At 46.3% G+C, this 16,322-nt stretch overlaps 1 protein-coding gene across 1 annotated transcript in view; it reads left to right on the top strand.

Moving 5' to 3' along the window:
• The window catches only part of Stx8 (syntaxin 8), a 257,224-nt gene that overhangs the window by 10,969 nt on the left and 229,933 nt on the right, over nt 1–16,322 (top strand). The window contains exon 4 of the mRNA XM_052756796.1: nt 7,752–7,862. Within this exon, the coding sequence (XP_052612756.1) occupies nt 7,752–7,862 (111 nt within the window). The remainder of the gene's footprint in view (nt 1–7,751; nt 7,863–16,322) is intronic.

Here is a 16,322-nt window from a genome sequence, read left to right as displayed (position 1 = left end):
CCCCTGCTAGACAGTGGGCAGAGAGTACTGAGAGTGTAATATTTGGCCTCATTTTCCTAAACACTTTCAGTCTGACCGTCTGTTATAATGGACGTTTGGTTTTGTGTTGATCTCAGAATAACGTCCCAGACTGCCGTATTAACACGCACTACGCACCAGATACTCTGGCCTCGTTATTTAAAACATCCAAAAGATTTGTAAGAACACGAATATTGGTAATTTGGTATTTCCTAGGCAAATAAAAAAAAAAAAACTCAACTGGATTATAAAAGCTTTTAAAAATAATCCCCCCTCCTCCCTGGTTGAGCTTTGCAGGTAGAGAAGGCGACATTTAGATCATACACCACATGGGGGCGCTCCTAAACCTGTTTTCAGGGAAGTTGCCTTTTGCTAGCTTGAAAAAGGTTGTGGTGACTTTGGTAGTATTATCAACCTTTTTGTTTGTTAGCTGGTTCGGGACGGGGGATTGAACCTAGAGCCCTGGACATGCTAAGCACGTGCTCTATGCCTCCAGCCTCAGGCAACATCTTTTAGTTTTCCATTTCTCTAACATCCTTCCACTTACACATTTTTAATAACTCGTCTTCCTCCAGATTTAAGTTATTTCAGATGGAAGCTCGTCAGTTCTAATTGCTTCATATGCTTGGTTTGGGTGACTTCTTTTCTTCTTTAAAAAAAGGTAACTTGGCCATGTCAACCTTGGCGCCTCATGTCACAGATACAGGTGGAGAGATTCCAGCATCCCAGCAGGGAGTTTTATACTATAGAGGGGATCCTGGATACGTCAGTAACTTTCCCAGGACCCGATAGCTAGGGATACAAGAGTCAGATTCGAACCCACGACTATCTGGCCCCAAGTGTGTTGTTCAAAGCTGAATTCTTCTTTAGTAGAGGTAACATAGTCACCTGTCCTCTTTGCCTTTGACAGCTGCTTCCTGCTGTCACACAGATCCATGAGAGCCTTCTTCATCAAGAGGTGATGCAGTGTTCTGTTCACCATGGCATATTAGTTATATCTTAGGATACTGTGATCCTTAGTTAAAAATGGCCACAAATCACCAATAGAATGGCTCTTTAAAATTATTTTAATTTTATTTATTTGCGTTTGTGTGTATATGTGTGATAGTGCCTGAGAAAGCCAGAAAGGTTGTTGGATCCCCTCGAACTGGAGTTAGAGGCAGTTGTGAGCTGTTTAGTATATGTGCAGAGACCTGAATGCTCTTAACCATCAAGCTGTGTCTCTATCCCAGATAGGGTGACTTTTAAATGCTGTTCTAGAAAACAATTAATGTTGGGTGACTTTTCTTTTTTGAGACGCCGTGAAACTGGCTGAGTTCGCCATGCAGACCAAGCTGGCCCAGAATTCACAGAGGTCTGCCTGCCTCTGCCTCCTGAGTGTTGAGATTTAAAGGTGAACACTATGGTGATATTTTATTTGTACTGGAATGTGATTTTATTTGTATGTTAATAAATAAAGTTGCCTGGGGGCCAGAAAAACTCCAGCTGCAGAACACCACCACACCCAGCACTGGGTGACTTTTGAATATTTGGGCAGCATGTTTCCTTACTGTGCTGCATAATTGACAATTGATGGGACTTTCCTGAACATGTTTTTGTCCTCCTGTAGTCATGAAGTTCTCCAGAAACTACTAGGAGATACCAGAAAGATAAGTCCTCTGAAAGTTCCTTTCTGGACAGCTAGATTCATGAGCTCAGGCATGAGATGTCATGTTCTTTTGTGAAAAGTGGTTTTGCTGTTATTTTATTTTTCAAAAGGAGAGTTGTGCGCCTTGACTCCATTAGCTTGTAATTGATCAATAAGACAGACCTGCAGTCAGGATGCTCAATTCTGCTCGATACATCTCTAAAACAGTCAATCAACCTCACCTTGTAGCCCAGGCAGGCCTACAATTGACAATGTAGCTCAGACTAGCCTTAAACTTGGGCAATCCCTCTACTTCTCAGCCTTTGTGAGCCACCGTGCGCAGCAAAACTCACTTCTGTTTCCAGCTTTTCTTTCCCTTGCCTTACCGGGTTACAAGAATAGCTTGTGCTGTGGGAGGCTTTGTGTGGAATTTCATGTAGTACTAAAAATATTCTCTACTGGCTTTTCATGGAGCTCGTCCTTTGTGAGCCTTTCAAAAACAGCACCTTTACCTTTTTAAAAAAATGTGTCTGTGTCTGTGTAAATGTGTGCTAGTGCCCGTGGAGGGCTTCCTGATGTGGGTCCTGGGAACCGAACTCAGGTCCTCTGGTAGAGCAGTAAGTGCTCTTAACTGCTGAGGCATCTCTGTGGACCTGGCCTTTACCATTTTATAGGAGAGTGAAAACAACCTCTTTACAAACATAGTCGGTATCAGAAGGTATTTTGGTGCCTTAGGAGAGGGCCTGTACAGATAATTTTTTAGAAATCTCTTAGTGGTCCTCAACTCTGTATTTTAGGGAAAATGATGGGTTGGGTGGGTAGATGTGGTAATCACTGTGTAATAAACCTGAGTGACGGTGGGAGCAGAGAGCTGTGGGGGTCCGGGAAGCATGGCTGGGCTTGCAGTGGAGCTGGAGTTCTCGAACAGTGACTCGGTGACAGTTTTCAGTGACATCTGGGAACCTGGGAAAAATAAGAACATGGTGCTTGTGTTTGGAGAGATTTATCATTTAGAGTCTGTCACTAGATCTCTTTGCAGGTTTTGGTATTAAAATCTTGTCATTTTTCTCCACAGTAGTAGGTAGTTTTGTTTGTTGTTGATTTTTTTTTCCTTTGAACATCCATTCCGTACGTGGCCAAGTGTGTAACTGGTAGCTGCTCTCCCACTTGGAAGTCTGGGATCGTGGCTGAGGGATCCACACTGTCTTGGGGACCACACAGAGCTGAGGCAGAGGGTCAACTCTGCCCCTTGAGGCCAGAGAGCAGTTGAGCCTCCGTGGGCTTGAGTTTCATTATTTCAGAGGTGGGACTAATCCTGCTTTGGAAAGTTGAAGAAGTCTTTTTAAAGTACCTCGTGGGATTAGCCCTTTCCATCACTGAGATAGTCCCCAGGGCTGTTGAAGTGGCTCAGCAAATAAGGGCCCTTGCCACCAAGCCTGATGGCCTGAGCTTGATCCCCAGGACACATAGGGTGGAACAAGAGACCTGTCTTCCATAGGTGGTCGGGTCCTCTGACGTCTACACTGGTCTTGTACAACACATACACAAATACATAAATGTAAGCAAACAAGCTACTCATCAGTATTAATCAGGCCAGGCCAGCCTCCCAGGGCCTTACAAAAACACAGTGAGGAGGAGCTGGAGAGGTGGCTCAGTGGTTAAGAGCACTTGCTGCTCTCGCAGAGGACATGGGTTAGTTCCCAGCACCCACATGGTGGATCCAGTTCCAGGAGATCCAGTGCCGCCTTCTGACCTAAAAGGGCACCAGGGACACATGTGGAGCATACACATACATGCTGGCAAAATGGTCATACAGGTAAAATACATCTAAAAACAATTTTTTTTTTTTAAAGTGGGCCGTGAGACTCTTGGCCTCTCAGTTCCTAAGCTGTCTGCTCACAGCTTCCCTGTGACAGCATGGAGGAACAATTGCAGGCTTCCTTCCTTCTCCAGGGGTCTCAAGTCACAAGCTCAAGGCTAAATTCTCACGGTTTTTAAGTTACTTTTTTAGCGTGTGTGTGTGTGTGTGTGTGTGTGTGTGTGTGTGTGTGTGTGTGTATGGAGGTCTCGCCTTCCACTATGAGGGCTCTGGTGATTGAGCGTAGGTCCTCACACTCTGTAGCAGGCACCGTTACTCACCGAGCCATCCTGCCAATCCCAGGACTGAACACTAGTGGTTGCCAGAAGATAAGTCCTGTGAAAACACTTTCTAACGGCTTTGTCTGCGTTTGTTGCGGATCTTTTTTTTTTTTTTTTTTTTTTTTTTTTTGGTTTTTCGAGACAGGGTTTCTCTGTGTAGCTTTGCGCCTTTTCCTGGAACTCACTTGGTAGACCAGGCTGGCCTGGAACTCACAGAGATCCGCCTGGCTCTGCCTCCCGAGTGCTGGGATTAAAGGCGTGCGCCACCACCGCCCGGCTTGTTGCGGATCTTAAGGATACCAGTAGGCGCAGTGCTGTGCCCAGGGAAGTGGAGAAGCTGGGCTAAGGCACATGGGTAGTAGGGGTTGGTCCTAATGAGATCAGATCTTACATTTCCACGAGTTGGCCAGATTACATGAAAAATCAGCCTCGCCGTTGGCCAAGCGCCATGGCAGTTAGTTTAACGTCCTCTTGTCTGTCTGTTCTCTGACTTTGCTTGTTACTCACCATGTTAGTGGAAGAGGCACCAGCCCCCAACTGGGTCCTCTGTTCTGTTTACCCTTTTTAGCCTTAGATACAGCTGGTCTACACTTCCTCACTCTACCCAGCTCTCACAGGCGTGTCCACATGTCTGCGGCGTAGATCATAGATGGCACAGTTCTCCAGTCTTCCACCTCCCCTCCATCTATCTCCTTGGGGGGCCTGTTGTTTAGGTATGCTAAAATGAAATATTAAACGAAGAGACAGAGTGGCTGATTGTGTAGTTTTCCAAGGTTTGGCGGGAGTCTCTAGGGATATTCTGAATTGGCATACTAGGCTGTGTTCCTTGTCAAAAATACATGGGACTGGAAGTTTCAGATCTAGGAATATCCGTACATGATGAGACATCTTGGAAGGGGACTCAAGTGTAAGCATGAAATGTGTGTTTATTTTACACGTCGCATAGAGTTAATTTTATAGACTATTTGAAACAATGTTGTGCATGAAACCAAGATTCATGCTGTGAAATTTTCCACCTGTGGTCTCCTGATGAAGTGGTCCAGAGTTAACGACTTTCAGAGCACTGGAGAGTTTGGATTTGGGGTTAGGGATGCTCCCGCTGTACCTGCTGTACTGATTGAAACAGGATTGAACGGAGTGGTAAGAGGCAATGAGCAGTGTCGGCAACCCTGGGCTGGAGGAAGCCCTGGATGTTTAGTGTCCAGCAAGCGCAGAGGAGGAAGCCCTGGTGTAGGGCCGAAAGATGGGCTGTAGCCTAGACAGACTGTTTGTGTGGCTCCATTTGCAGGCAGGAAAACACCGAGAACTGGCCTAGGGGATCCATGTGGCTCCTGTAGTGTCAGGCGTCTTCAATGACTGATCCGCAGACCCGGTCACCAGCTCCTGCTGCCTTCCACATTGGTCTCTAGTGGTGGCTCATTCTGAGCATGACTTTAAATCTGTAACTTGTGTCTGTTAGATTTCAGAGTGTACATTTAGAGGTATTATTATTATTAATATGTTTTCTGGGGGCTGGAGAGATGGCTCGGAGGTTAAGAGCATTGGCAGCTCATAACTGTCAATTGGTGGTTTAGAGTTTGTGTTTCTTTTACTCACATACAGCCGTCTTTCCCCTGGAGGTTTCAGGGCCTCTTTCTTTGTTCTTTTATGTCCTTTGCCTACTTTTGGTCCTTAGTAATTTTATTTTTCAGAGACTTCAACTTTTATAGAATTGGACCGGGGAGATGGCCCAGTGGACCATGCTCCTGCTGGGCAAGCTTGGGGGCTTGAGTTCAGACTCTCAGCCCTCACACATGAGCCTCCACAATTGAGTCAGTCAGTGAGCTCTGGGTTAAATTCCAGAACCATTTGGATTTGTGCATAATTTTAACACTGGATTTTTGTTCAGCACGTGTCCAGTGTATGTATGCATGAGTGGTTGGATACTGAAATCTCTACAAAATGAAAGGTTGACAGGGTCGTTGAGCAGAGCATGTAGGCGAGGCTAGCTGATACTGGGCCACAACCAATAGCCCTACAATTTCGAATTTCCATTTTGTCTTGTTCTGTATAATTCTTGTTGCAGCTTCTGTTTTCTCCCTGCCCTGTCTGTCACCCAAGGAACTTTGTTTAAATTAAATGAAAGCTTCCTGCTTTATTGGCAGTTTATCAATAATTTGAAAGACATAGATACTCGTTCTTAATTGGCACTGATCGAAAGGCTAATATTGGCCCTTTTTATTAAAGAAGAGGAATATTTGAGGTTTCTGTTTCTTAGTTACAGTTGCTACTTCATGATTTCCAAGATGGGGTGCTTGGTGACTGCCACTGCCGTCAGTGGAAAATGGAAAAGTGATTTGACCCAGGGAAGTGTGGCATGCTGGGATGTTGAGAGAATTCATTTATTATTATTATTTTTTAATATGCAGAGTGACTACGGCTCAAAGACTCGGGTTTAGGAGATTTATGGTTTTTCTAATAACTCCGTTACTGAGGGAGATTTTTTTTTGCCTGGATTTGTTTACTGTTCCCACTAGCTGGCCAGCACTTTCCTGTACAGAATTAACAGCAGAACTGGTAGATCCCTGAGCCGTGCATTTCCCTCACAGGCAATAATGAGTCTAATCCTTGGTTCTGTCAAGTTCGCAGAAACTTTTGGGGCCTGAACACAATGTTTTGTAGCCCCTTTAACATTTTTCATTACATTTATTTATTTGTGTATGTGTGATATGCCCATGTGGGCACACTCATAGCATGGTGTGCTGGGGCAGTTAGAGGCCTTGAAGGGGTCAGTTCTCTTCTACCATAGGATACCAGGAATCAAACTCGGGTCCTCAGGCTTGGTGGCAAGCACCCTTCCCTGTTGAACCATCTTGCCAGCCCCTTTAAAGAGAGGAGACTCTGTAATCTCCAGCAGCCATCTCTCGTGTTTACTGTTGTTGCTCGGATTGGTATCAGTGGCCAGCCCTGCTTCACATTGCCAGCCCTTCAGATCTGATGAAACAGCCATTTGGTTAAAAAAAAAAAAAAAATGAAAGCCAGATACAACAGATTTGAAGTGGCTTGTTTTCCTTTTGTGTCTCAAGTCAAACAGATCCTTTCAAAACTGTTGACTTCCTGTACCCTGAACTGTGGTGGTGTTTTCTTCTTTCACATTTTGTTTACTTTTTTTGGTGTGTGCGTGTGTGTGTGTGCGTGTGTGTGTGTGTGTGTGTGTGTGTGTGTGTGTGTGTGTGTGTGTGTGTGTTGCACACGTGCACATACACGCACACGCACACCGTTAAGGAGCAGCCGGCTCCAAAGGTGAGCTCAGCCCTCCTCACCCCCAGTCTGCCACATTTACTAGACTAACACAAGTCAGATACAACTCGTTTGTAGTTTCCCACAAAGATCCATAGTGCTTTTAAACTAATGAGCTGACAGAAACAGCTTTTAGAGAACACAGTTGCATAAAAACAGCCTTCAGGAAGCCTCTGTCCAAGCAGAGGTGGAGACCCCCTCCCCCTTTCCAAACCGTAGGCCTCTCGGGGAGGGTGTTTTGGGTTTGTTTTTGATTAACTAGGAATCAGTCACTGGAGGCCTCACTCCTCCTCGTCTAGCCTCATCCCAGCAGGCCCCATTTTAGGGGACTGATGAGTATGCAGGTGTCCCCGAAAGCTAACACCTGTAGCTCTAGCCTAAGGACTCCTGCAGCCGGATCGCCCTGGCCCTGGTCTACTGCTCACTGGCAAAAGAAATACAAAACAAGTAGAGCTTTTCCTGGTGCAGTTTTCAGTGGAAGGACTCAAACAGCAATCGGTGTCATGTTTCTGCATCCATCTGCTGCAGTACAGTCTTCACCTGAAGGATGGAAGTCAGGAAAAGAGCCTCTTCTGGGTGGTCGAGGGTGGAGCCCGCAGTGGCTGCAGGTGACGACTCGCAGAGTTAATAAAGTCATAGGGAACGTGAGCTAAGCCACCCACTGTTGGACCTTAACCAGCGTCTGCAGAACACAACTGGAGGGGGATCGAAGACAGAACCTGCTGGATGACCTTGTCACCCGAGAGCGACTGCTCCTGGCATCGTTTAAGAATGAGGGTGCAGAGCCAGATCTGATCAGGTAGGACGCTTCCCTTTACAGGCACACCCGGCCCCTGAGGACTCCGGTGCCCTCACGACAGCTGTTTTCTGCATGGCTTCCATTCCGCATAAAGTCTGCTTGTTTACAGTGTCTGACTGTATTTCCCTACTGAGTTTAGTTTTCATTAATTTTCCAGATTTAGTAAGCCTGGGTGTTCAGCTTAAGCTCATGTTAGGTGGGGTATACTTACGGAGAATACAGTCAGAAGTTTCCTTTTGTAATTTTGGGTTTTCTGTCTTGTAAACTGTTGAAGTTGCTACATTTTAGTTGGCTTATTGAAAACGGTGTCCTGGTGAGACAAGGGCGGGGCCACAGAGAGAGGGGTTCTCGGGCTGGCTTCTCCAGGTTCTCTGCCAGCCAGTGATTGGCACTGCATATAGTTGACAGCTGCTCTGAATTCTGCCTCCGCCTCCGCTGCTGGGGCCAATGAAGGAGAAATTGTTACATCTTGAGCATTGGCCTCTCCCTGCTTCTGGAACTTAAGTTCATGGCTGGGAACATCCTAGACGGAAACAAGCCCAGAAGAGAAACTCTCCTTTTCTGTCCTCTAGCAACGACCAGGGGGATCCATCTTGGAGAGTTGGGGGAATCCGCTTTCTGCTTAGTTCTTAGGAACGATGTAGCTTCCCAAGGGCCACACTGCCAGGCCCCACCTCAGACTTCACTCCATGTGTGGGCGGGTGGAGGTGGGAGATCCCAGGTGATTGTCATAAACAGCCAGGCTTACAAAGCACTGTCCTAGGATGAGCTGGAGGGGAGCAGCCCTTCAGGAGCAGGCAAGCCGAGGTGTCAGACAGAATTTACAAAATGGACAAAGCTAGGTGAAGTTAAGTCGGTTTTATGAAAGACGAAAGCTTGGGTTAGGGAATGAAGCGTGGTACCTGGGCAAGGCTTTCAAATGCAAGCAGAAGCTTGTGGGGCCAGCGTAGGCTCTTCAGTGCTCTCCGGCAGGATTCAGTCCTGTAGCTGCAAGGGGGTGAAGTGATGCAGACATTGATCCATATGGGCCAACCAAGACAGGTAAGCAGAGGGATTCACGGTGAGAAGAAATGGCATCTTCCAATAAGGGTCTGACTGTGAGGAAGAGAACAGGCCGGGCAGAGTTGCTCACTCCCGTAATCTCTGCACTTAGAAGAGGAGCAGTCCTAGGGTTTGCCGGCCAGCCTGGGCCACAGAGGCAGACACCATCTCAACAAGAAGTTAGTAGAGACAGTTGGTGGGAGATGTGTTTCATGGAGAATGGTGGCCAAGGAGCCCAATGTCATCATGGTGGATGTGGTCCTGTGTCTCTTTGTCTCAGTGTCTCTGTGTCTCTGCATCTCTTTGTCTCAGTGTCTCTGTGTCTCTTTGTCTCTGCGTCTCTTTGCTTCTGCATCTCTGCTTCTCCATGTCCCTGCATCTTCATGTCTCAGCATCTCTGTATCCCTGTATCTCTAATCTATGTCAGAGCATGAGTGGCAGCACCTTGGTCACACGTTAACATTCAGAATCACAGGTCCCAGCTTGTGGATTAGTGTCTGTTTTCGCAGGGTCTGGCGTGATTTGAAAATGACTGCTTTGTGCCCTCCCCTCCCCCGATTTTTCTGAGCCAGGATCTGACTGTAGTCCCCGAAGACCTGGAACTCTATGTAGGCCAGGCTGGCCTCCTTCCTCTGCCTTCTGGAGTGCTGGGATTAAGCACCTGTGCCACCATATCTAATAGCTTTGCATCATTTATTCATAACTGTGGCACTGTGCATCAGAGCCACCCAAAAGGCTCACCGAAAACAGAAGGAAAAGGGGGGAAAGTGCAGGTGTCTGCCATGTGCTCACCCAGGTCTGGATGGCAGCGAGGCCGGGGAAGCTCCATGAGGTATCTAGGAGGTAACAGGTTAGACCCTCTGTCTCCTGTCAGAGAATACAGTAATGGCACATACATTGTTCTGTTTGCTTTCTAGGCACCAGACGCTGCTCTTTACAGCATTACCTTCAGAAGGAGGCAGGAGGGGTCGTCAGTCTGTTGGAGAGGCTGGATTTTAGATATAAAACCTTTTTTTTTTAAAGGTTTATTTAGCCAGGTGGTGGTGACACACACCTTTAATCTGAGCACTTGGGAGGCAGAAGTAGATGGATCTCTGTGAGTTTGAGGTCAGCCTGGTCTACAAAGTGAGTTCCAGGATGGCCAGGGCTGTTACACAGAGAAATCCTGTCTCAAAAAAAAACCAAAAAGGAAAAAAAATTATTTTTACCATTTAATTTTATTTAAAATTTTATTTTTACCATTTTTTGTTTTTCAAGACAGGATTTCTCTTTGTAGCTTTGGAGCCTGTCCTGGAACTCACTCTGTAGCCCAGGCTGGCCTCGAACTCACAGAGATCCACTTGCCTCTGCCTGAGGACTTTTGAATTCCTGTCATTAGGACCGGCTTCTATTGGTCTCGTGTATTAAGGTTGATCCACTGAGACCTGAAGTAATTACCTGTTAGTTTGTTGGTAAATGGTTGGGAAACCAGACCGAGAAGAAGCGGAAGCATCAGTAAATGAACTCTTGAGGTTGCAGCATTTAAGGTCATTGGCTGATAGAGCCAAGGGCAATGCACACATGCACACATGCACGCATGCAGTTTTCCATTCAGTAAGCTTTCAGAGAAGTTATGTTTAAAAAGTACATAAGCACTATCAAGAAGGGGCAGCCCATTTCACAAAACATGACCCCCGGCTTGTGTAAGAAATCAATGTGGCAAATAGGTGCCAGTGACCATGAAAACGTAAAATCATTGGAGATGAAGAAACACAAAGGAAAGAGAATGGTAGAGGATTAGGAAGCTAATTTTACTTCCTTGGTAAATCATTGTTGGGCTGGGGTTGGCTAGCTCGATGGTGCCCACCTTAGCAGGAGAGTATTTCTGTGCACCTGTACAAAAAGTGCAAGTCCTGTAGACAGTCTGGGGAGATCCAGCCAGTAAGAAAATGCATACCAGATAGAAGCTACTCCACAATATTATCAGGAAAGTCCCTGGGAACTCAGCTGCAGGGTCATGGAAATGACCTCCCAGGTCGGTTGCCTTGCCCTGCCTAGGCAGGGAGATGGCACCATTGCTGATGTAGAAACCTTAAGGGTATCGCGTGAGTGAAGGGATGCTGAAGCCGCAGTTCCCTGCTGCTATGTGCTTTGTGAAGCCCCTGTCCCTCATTCCCAGGAGTCTCCTGCTGTGCCTCTCTCCTTTCTCCTCTTCACAGACAGAGCTTATTAAGGAGAGGAGCATATTGTCAAATGTCAGTTTGGATTAACACTTCCTTTAAGCAGACATTAATTTGCTGATCACATAATTGAATGTGTAGCCATCATGTGACAGAGTCTTCATTTTTACCTCACAGATTACCCATCATTACTCTAGAGCAGTAAGCCTGGGTCTAAATCAGCAATGGTTGGCTAATTTAGGTATTTGGGCAGTTGTTAAAGAAGCCTCTGTGCAACAGTGTCCCCTGGAAGGCGATGGGCACTGACACAGCTGCTGACTTGAAAGCCCGCTGCCCTTTGCGTCTGGAGCATTGCGCGAGCCTCACAATTAGCTAGAGCTTTGTAAAGAGAAAGGAGAATCACCGCATACTCCACTGCGCCGGGACCGTCTCTGAGATTATGCGATTAACTCGACTGTCGTGGGTGGCTAATTGGCTGAGCTTAAATCTTCACACCACTAACCATACAGAGGATTATGGGGGATAGGAAGTTATTTGGGGTTTGTGTTGGTAGTTTTATGTCTGGAAGGGGACGCTTGCAAGATGGCTGCCTTCTAGAATCAAAAGGCAGTGATAGCGAAATGTCATGTTTTCTTTGAGTGCAAGCACCTTAATTTTAGACATACACTTTTCTCTTGAGCTACTGAAAAATGTATGGACCATATAGTATGTATTCTATCACTGTATGGGCAGCCCAAGTATGCACAAGAAAAATTACATTAAATCTTACATTAAAAATATAACCTTTTGCCGGGTGGTGGTGGTGTACACCTTTAATCCCAGCACTTGGGAGGCAGAACCAGCCGGATCTCTGAATTCGAGGCCAGCCTGGTCTACAGAGCGAGATCCAGGACAGGCACCAAAACTCCACAGAGAAACCCTGTCTCAAAAAACCAAACATATATATATATATATGAAACCATTCTTGCAGGACATGATGGCACATACTTGTAGTCCCAACTGCTTAGGAGGCTGAGGCAGGAGAATTGCTGGAGTCCAGGAGTTCTGGGCTGAGTATGCTATTGCCAATCAAGTGTCTGCATTAAGTTTGGCATCATTATGGTGACCTGTAGTGGGGACCTCCAGGTTGCCCAAGGAGGAATGAACCTGCTCAGGTTGGAAAAATACACCCTCTCTCATTTTGATCATGAAATGTTTTATATCAGTTTAATGGCTTGTAAGAAGGATTTGTACCCAATAGTACATAGCTTTCTTAAGCTTGATAGTACTGATGCTAACACATCAGTCAGTAGGAAGTTGCTAAGAAATATGCACTCACTTCACTAGCTGGCTCAGACAGTATGTAAACTGAGTATTTTCCCCTTTTATTTATGCCCAGAAATATGGTAGCCCCCTAGCTTTTCTGAAAGGGTGTGCTGACCTCAGTGAAGCTTTGCTTTTTTCTGTTTAAGTAAACCCAGGGTAGACAGGCCCAGGGTTCCGAAGGGCAGCTAAGAACATTGAAGTTCTTGGCAGTGTAAGAAACAGTGGGTAAGGATGCAAGAATGCCAGGATAAAGCACACGATGCTTAGTGTGTGCCCGGTGCCATCCTTGCTTCTGGGCATGTGGCAGCCTGAAGCCGGCACAGGCAGAGAGCACCTACTTTCTGTAGCCTAGTGGGGCACAGTCCAGTGAGCTGCCCCCTTGGGTGCCCATTCAGTGACATGACACACACCATGGTAGGAAGTTAGAAATCCACCGTAGAGTGAACTCGGCAGAAAAGCGCATTGCCCTTGTGTCGGCGGGGCGCCTGTCGAGCTGGCAAGGCCACAGGTTCAGCACTCATCCGCCTTTTCCCCTTAGCAAGTGTGCATTTGCCTCCTGATGGAGAGTTTAAGTATCCTGATTACAGGGATCCAAGAGTACACAGTGCTTAAAGAATTTCTGCTGAATGAAAGAACACCCCTCTGCTTTGCTCTGCGTCTCCCCAAAGACCTATCCTAGAGTGGAGTATACAGCAGGCACACTTTAATGCAGCAAATTTTTGTTCATCGAAAAGCCGATCCAAGATGTGATAGAATGCTTTGGGAACTAAACAGCGGGGAATATCAGGTGTGTTCACACAAGTGCTTTCTTCCTGTTCTGCTGACTTGTTCACTCAAACAGCGACTCAGAGGTCCAGGTCATCTCATCACAGGGCTGTGCTGTTATAACACAAGGTCTCCATGTGCCCTGTGGATGGAGTCGAGGGAGAATGTGGAGCATTTATACCCTCTTCGATGACCTGACCTGCAGATAGCTTACACTCTGCCCATTGGCCAGAGGTAGTCAGGTGGCTCCGACTCTCCTGTGAGGGAAGCTGGGGACTGTAATGCCTATGGATGCTCGGCAAGATACTGAACTGGGCCTGGAGGAAGTATGTACTTTGTGCCTCCTTGGTTATTTTGAGGGATGATAGATAAGTATGCAGTCCTGCTGCTGTTCCAGGCAGCAGTCAGCAGAGGTATCAATATCAGACCTAGGTTCCAGAGCCACACCAGCAAACCATCATGGGACCTGCCCAGAAACTGACACACGGACCCGTGGAGCAGAATAGAGGGTCCAGAAGCAGACCCACACAGCTGCAGCCGTCTGATTCTCCACCCCGAGAAAAGACAGCCTCTTGGACAAATGGTGCTAGGGGAACTGGATACCCACCTTTCAAAGACAGAAGCTAGATGTCTGTCTCCCACCCTGCCCAAAAATCAATTAAAAATGGATCGAAAACTTTTAGACCCCAAACTCTGAGTCATCTAGAAGAAAACATTTCAAGATATAGGCATAGGCAGGACTTTGTAAATAGGACTCTAATAGCTTAGAGATAGCACAATTTGACAAGGGGGAACGCATTGAAATAAGGGGCTGGTGGTGGCTGGGTGTGTGGATGAGAGTCTAAAGTCCTGGTTCAGCTCCTAGCACCCAAATAAAGAAACAAACAGCTCCCACACAGGAAGGGAGACCGTGATGGTGCAGCCTACAGAATGGGAGAGAACCTACCAGGTTTTCTTCTGACCCAGATGTAAATACTGAAAGAACTAATAGTTAATAGTCCCGTTAGCGAACATGAAAAGAAGGTTCTTCATCCTTAGCTCTCAGGGGGATGCAAATCAAATTCTTAAGACTCACGCTCACCCTAATGGCTGCCATCTGGAAAGCACACAGTAACAAGGGTGGGAGGAACTGCTGGGGGGAGGTAGATGACTCCAGCTGTCGTGGACAGCATTATAGAGGTGCCCCAAAACAACAACAGAAACAGAGCCACCATATGATCCAGCAGTACCTCCTTCAGTACATACCCAGAGGAATCAATCGGCCATACACTAGGTGCTTGCATACCTAAGTTTATCTCAGCACGATGCATGTGGCTGTGTTTGGGAATCAGCCGAGGTGGTGATGGGTGAGTAGAATATATCAAAACACTGTAAGCCGTAAGATGAATGAAATTAGGCTGTTTACAAGAAAATGAAATCACACGTTTGCATGTGAATTCAGGTGCCCACAGCGGACATGAGTTTGGTTCACTCTGCTGGTCTAGCAGTTAGGATTCTCTCGGCCACAGGGAACATAATGCTACCAAAGCCGCTGGAAGGAAACCTTCCCGTGTGGGAGGCTCCACATTAGGACGCGGGCTAGTTCAGCTGCCTGCTGCTGTCCTTAGGCTTGTCTCCTTCGCCCTGCTCCGAGTGCTCCCCTCCTTTCAGCCTGAATCCTCTCATGGTTTCCAGAGGGATGCAGCAGCTTCTAGCCGCACTCCGGGCAGAGCCATAGGAGAGGAAGAAGATACTTTGCACGAGGAAAATACTCATCTACCAGGATTCAGGGACGGTCCTCTTCTTCTGTCCCCCACTCTCACATAAAGTAATAACTGTTTTTGCATATCCTTCTAGGATTCTCTGAAGCTTATACCAATAAACAGGACTATATGCTCTTATTATCTACCATCTCTCATACAGGTGGGAGCATATTATATATTTCATTTGACAGTAACTTTTTTTGTTGTTGTTTGTTTTCGAGACAGGGTTTCTCTGTGTAGCTTTGTACCTTTCCTAGAACTCGCTCTGTAGCCCAGGCTGCCCTCGAACTCACAGAGATCCACCTGCTTCTGCCTCCTGAGTGCTGGGATTAAAGTTGTGCACCACCACTGCCTGGCTGACAATAACTTCTTATACCTGATTATGTATCTTAGATATTTTTCCCATTCAGGAGATTTGTGGGGTTTTTTTTTTGTGTGTGTGTGATTTTTTTTTTTTAGTCTTAGTATATTTTGTCATACAAACATACCATAATTATTTAAGTAGTGTCTAATGTGTTGTGTATGTTCTCAACCTTTTGAACTTTTTTGTAATTAAAAAAAAATAGTTTCTAGTACAGAAGTTCAGTGCTGGTCTGGGATATGTGAGACTGTCTCCCTCTAGCCCGCTCAGATAATCTGAGATGTAAGAGATTGCCCATGTGTCAGAAAGTCTCCCTGGAGAAAAATCTCAGAAGCGGGTGGCTGGGTCTGAGCGCACATGCATTGGAAATGCTGATGGCATTTGGAAATTCTCACCCAGTGGGTTAGAACCAGTTTAGACTTGTGCCCTCAGTTCCTGCACCTGTTAGCCTATGCACTTAGCTTCCCCAAGGAGAGTTGTTGTTTTGCATTCTTCTCCAAAGCAATAGAGTTTTATTATACTACCCTCTTAGTAGAGTTGCATGCAATATTCCATGGAGTTATATGACCCAAGGTCTAACGAAATGCGGTTTAGTATTTAAAAACAAGGGAGCTGGTAAGATGGCTCAGTGGGTAAAGCACCCGTCAGACAGCCCTGACACCCTGAGTTTGAGCCTGGAATCCACATAAAAGTGGAAGGAAGGCGTGAAATGACCCTGCAAAGTGTCCTCTGGCTGCATTATATACACAATAGTAATAATAATTAATAATAATCTTAAAAGAATTGTAACTGTTAAGTGTCTGGCCTATTTGGCATTTACTGATAGAGAATTCGAACCCCGCTCTTCTCTAACGTGGCCGTCCTGTGTTTGTGTCTGGCTGCAGCTTTTCAGGGTGGAGGTGGTGGCTTTGTTATGTGACAAGTTCCTGGGAGTCACCTCTGTTCTTTCTGCTGGTGGAGCCGGCTCTGCAGACGCTGATGCTTCCAGGGTCAGCACGCAATAAGTGGGGCTTGTTGCCTGTCATCAAGCAACTCTTAAAGAGGCTTCGCTTTTTTAGAATTGCCTTTTTATTTGTTGGTGTGTGCA

Source organism: Peromyscus californicus, unplaced genomic scaffold (assembly GCF_007827085.1).
Source record: "Peromyscus californicus insignis strain IS unplaced genomic scaffold, ASM782708v3 Scaffold_3__1_contigs__length_106647218, whole genome shotgun sequence".
NCBI classification, from domain to species: Eukaryota; Metazoa; Chordata; class Mammalia; order Rodentia; family Cricetidae; genus Peromyscus; species Peromyscus californicus.
Note: the sequence above shows the minus strand (reverse complement) of the source record. Positions and strands in the feature narration are given on the sequence as shown.